Here is a 3,401-nt window from a genome sequence, read left to right as displayed (position 1 = left end):
CCCCCAACTCACACTTTTAAACTCCCCTTTTACCGTCCAGGGCACCACCATTTCCTCCTCCAATCCAAGCACATAAGCTGCAAACCCAGGTGTCATCCTCACCTTCTCAATCTCTTATTCACCGCCCCCCAATTACCAATTGGTCACCGTGTCCTCTCAATTCTGCCTCAGAAGCATATCTTGGATACACCCCTTAACTCTGACAATGCCTCCACTCTGCTACAGGCCCTCATCACTGCATTCAGAGCCCTTCATCACCAGCCCTTTCCTACCTTTCTAGTCTTCTTACATGTCATGACCAAACACATACATTTGGATCCAGTGACCCTCTCACCTACTCTGGGACCCAGCAACACTGGTGTCCTGGCTCTTCTGCCACTCTTGACTATCCATCTCTGGTCTCTGGGCAATTTTCCTGGCTGCTTGCCCTCCATGCCTAGAATTCTCTTCCTCCTTCTCTCTGTCTCCTGGCTCCTCTGCTTCCTTCAGGTCTCCAGTAGAGTACTCGCTTCTACAAGAAGCCCTCCCTGTCACTGCCTTCCATTTGTTGATGTTTTTCATTTTCTCCTGTCGATAACTTTTTATATAGACTTGTTTCCTTCATTAGACTGTGAGCTTTTTGAGGGCAGGGACTGTCCTTTTGTCTTTATCTGCATGTCGAGCACTTTCCACAGGGTCTCTCTCCCTCTCTCTCTCTCTCTCTCTCTCTCTCTCTCTCTCTCACACACACACACACACACACAAATACACACACACACACACACATATATATATATGTACATATATTAGGCACTTAATACATGCTTGTTAATTTGACCTGACATTGCCTTGAGAGTCCAAGACAATGCCTTGTACAGAGTAGAGATTTAATAAATACTATTTGGATGAAAGAATAATCCACAAGCTACTAACTGGCCACTTCACTCCCTCATCACATGTAGTGCCATGATAAATACTTCCATGCTACTTCCTCCTACATTGTCATCAGTCCGCTCCCATAGTGACACTAGTATAATAAACAGGGAGAGCCCTGGACAGGGGCTCAGGAAACTGTCTGTCACATACTTTGTGATCTTGGGTAAGTCACTAAATGTCTGTAGCTCTCAGTGGCCTCATCTGAAAAACCTGAAGTTCCATTAGATCTGTTAGAAGATTTCTTTCTAATCTTGAACATTGAATGCTGACTGAAGCATTCCTTTTTACTGTCTTTTTCTCTTGAGGTTTTTTGTGGGTTTTGTTTTGCAAGATGGCTAACATGGAAATACTTATTCCATGACTTCACATGCATAATCGCTACCATATTGCTTGACTTCTCAAGGGGTGAGAGGAAGGGAGAGAATTTGGAAGTCAAATTATCAGAAAAAGAATGTTAAAAATCTGGTTAACATGTAATTAGGAAGTATTTAAAAAAAGAAATAAAAATGTATGAAAAATGATTTCTTTTTACGCTAAACTTTTAGATTTGGACCCATCTTGCCTACCCAAATTTATCTCCTGTTCTTCTCATGCAAACCTTTTCCAGAAGGATTATTTCTTTAGAGTTAGAATAAAATCTAGTCAAATTCCCTCATTATATAGACGAAGAAACTTAGGCCCTGAGAGAAGTGACTTACCCAAGGTCACTCAGAAAGCTGCAGAGCTTGGATTAGAAATTAGGTCATAGAACTCAATAGAATAGATAGAAAGAGAGTTAGGAAGGAAACTGGAGACCACCGAGTCCAAGTGCCTCATTTGGCACCTAAGGAAAATGAGAACAAGGAAGGAAATGTAACTTCCTCAGGTCACTCAGCTAGAGTGTAGCAGAGATTGGAATACGAACCTGAGTGCTCTGCCTTCAAATCCAGGGCCCTTCCTTATTACTTCCTTTGTTCCTTCCTTCCTTTCTCCCTCCCTCCCTCCCTCCTTTCCTCCCTTACTTCCTTCAATCCATCCTTCGTTCTTTCCCTCCTTCCTTGCTTCCTTTCTTCCTTCCTTCCTGATTGCTCACTCCACTCAGTGAATGTCCCGGCTGTTTGCTTAGTTGGAAATGCCACCCCCTTCTCTATTGGAATACAGTCAGTCAGTCTTTTCCTCTGGGTCAGCAGACATCCACAAATTTAGGGGACCAGGATTTTCTCTGTTCAGAACAGCAACAGTGTGATTGGCTGAATCAGTGATGGGGAATGGCACAATCTACTGATTCATTTCAATGCATGTCAGTTCCAGCCAGCAAGCACTGACCAGACATCCATCACAGGCCAGGTCCTAGGCAGGGTGAAGAGATAGAAGAGCCCAAGAAAGCTAAATCACAAACCTGTTGTAGTCTTTTCCTTGGTTTACAGTTTATTCCTCCAATGAAGGCCATGTTGGGCATGATGGGCCTAGGATACTCAAACACAAAATCGTATCTCAACAGCCAAATGGATCCTTGTCCATAGAGGCTTGGCAGGGTCACCTCTTTCTTTAGGAAGTCAGCAGCAATCTCTAGGTATTTTGTGTACAAGTCCTTGAAGAGAAGTGTCTCTAAATAACTCACCAGGAAATTGATCACCCTCTGGTAGAAGGTCATCTGGTCAGAAAAGGCAGTGTAGCATCTGGGGATGGTAGACACAGGGTTGGGGGTCCTGCTCATCGTGTGCTCCAAAGCACAAGGAAAGCCTCGGAAAAAGTATACAGAAGGTATGGAGAGATGCTCAGCCAGGATCATCCCACATGGCAAGGCAGGGTCTGTGAAGAGGGCATCAAATTGTCTTTCTTTGAGGTATCTGATGGTCTCATGGTCCTTCAGCAGGCTGTCACAGTTGAGGAAGAACATGTCGATGACAAGCCGGGTATTCCAGTACTCAGCCCAGGCTGTGCTCAGGAAAGATTTGTCTGCAAAGAGATTGTGGCCAAATGTCTGGAAACGCTTGTCCAGTTCAGCCTGGGAGTAGGAGACTGGGTAGAGTTTTCTTCTGTAGAATTTTGATTCTTTAAGGAGCAAATTGACTTCAGGCACTAGGACCACAATTTCATGCCCCTTCTTACAGAGCTCTTCAATCACATCCCGCATGCTGAGCCAGTGACTTCCATCTTGAGGGAAAACCAAGAGTTTCTCACTTTCAGCCATGCCCCAGAATGTCAAGAATAAAAAACTTCCCACTCCCCAATACAAAGGGAGAAAAATGTGAGCTTTCATCTTGGAAATAAAGAAAAATCTCTCTTCTCTTTCCCCAAACTCTGGAAGAGTTTTTGTCTCCAAGCAGACCTAAGTCCACAGATTAATAATTATCTTTGACTGGGCAAGCAGAACCCTGTTGTAAACATGGTCCTTGCCTGAAATGATACCTGCCTCATTTCAGCACCCACATAGGCTGTAGATCAGACTTCACTTCTGGGAGGGTTTCCAATGCCATGTCACAGGGCTTTGTCCTCAGCCTTGC

At 44.3% G+C, this 3,401-nt stretch overlaps 1 protein-coding gene across 1 annotated transcript; it reads right to left on the bottom strand.

Moving 5' to 3' along the window:
* Positions 1–2,168: 2,168 nt before the first annotated feature.
* On the bottom strand, positions 2,169–3,191 carry LOC114025745 (UDP-glucuronosyltransferase 1-6-like). The gene has a single exon (XM_027839237.1). It carries the CDS (start codon positions 3,155–3,157, stop codon positions 2,231–2,233), a length of 927 nt encoding a protein of 308 aa, XP_027695038.1. The 5' UTR covers positions 3,158–3,191; the 3' UTR covers positions 2,169–2,230.
* Positions 3,192–3,401: the final 210 nt, after the last annotated feature.

Source organism: Vombatus ursinus, unplaced genomic scaffold (assembly GCF_900497805.2).
Source record: "Vombatus ursinus unplaced genomic scaffold, bare-nosed wombat genome assembly UNPS02004679.1, whole genome shotgun sequence".
Lineage (NCBI taxonomy): Eukaryota > Metazoa > Chordata > Mammalia > Diprotodontia > Vombatidae > Vombatus > Vombatus ursinus.
This window is presented reverse-complemented; position numbering and strand designations above follow the sequence as displayed.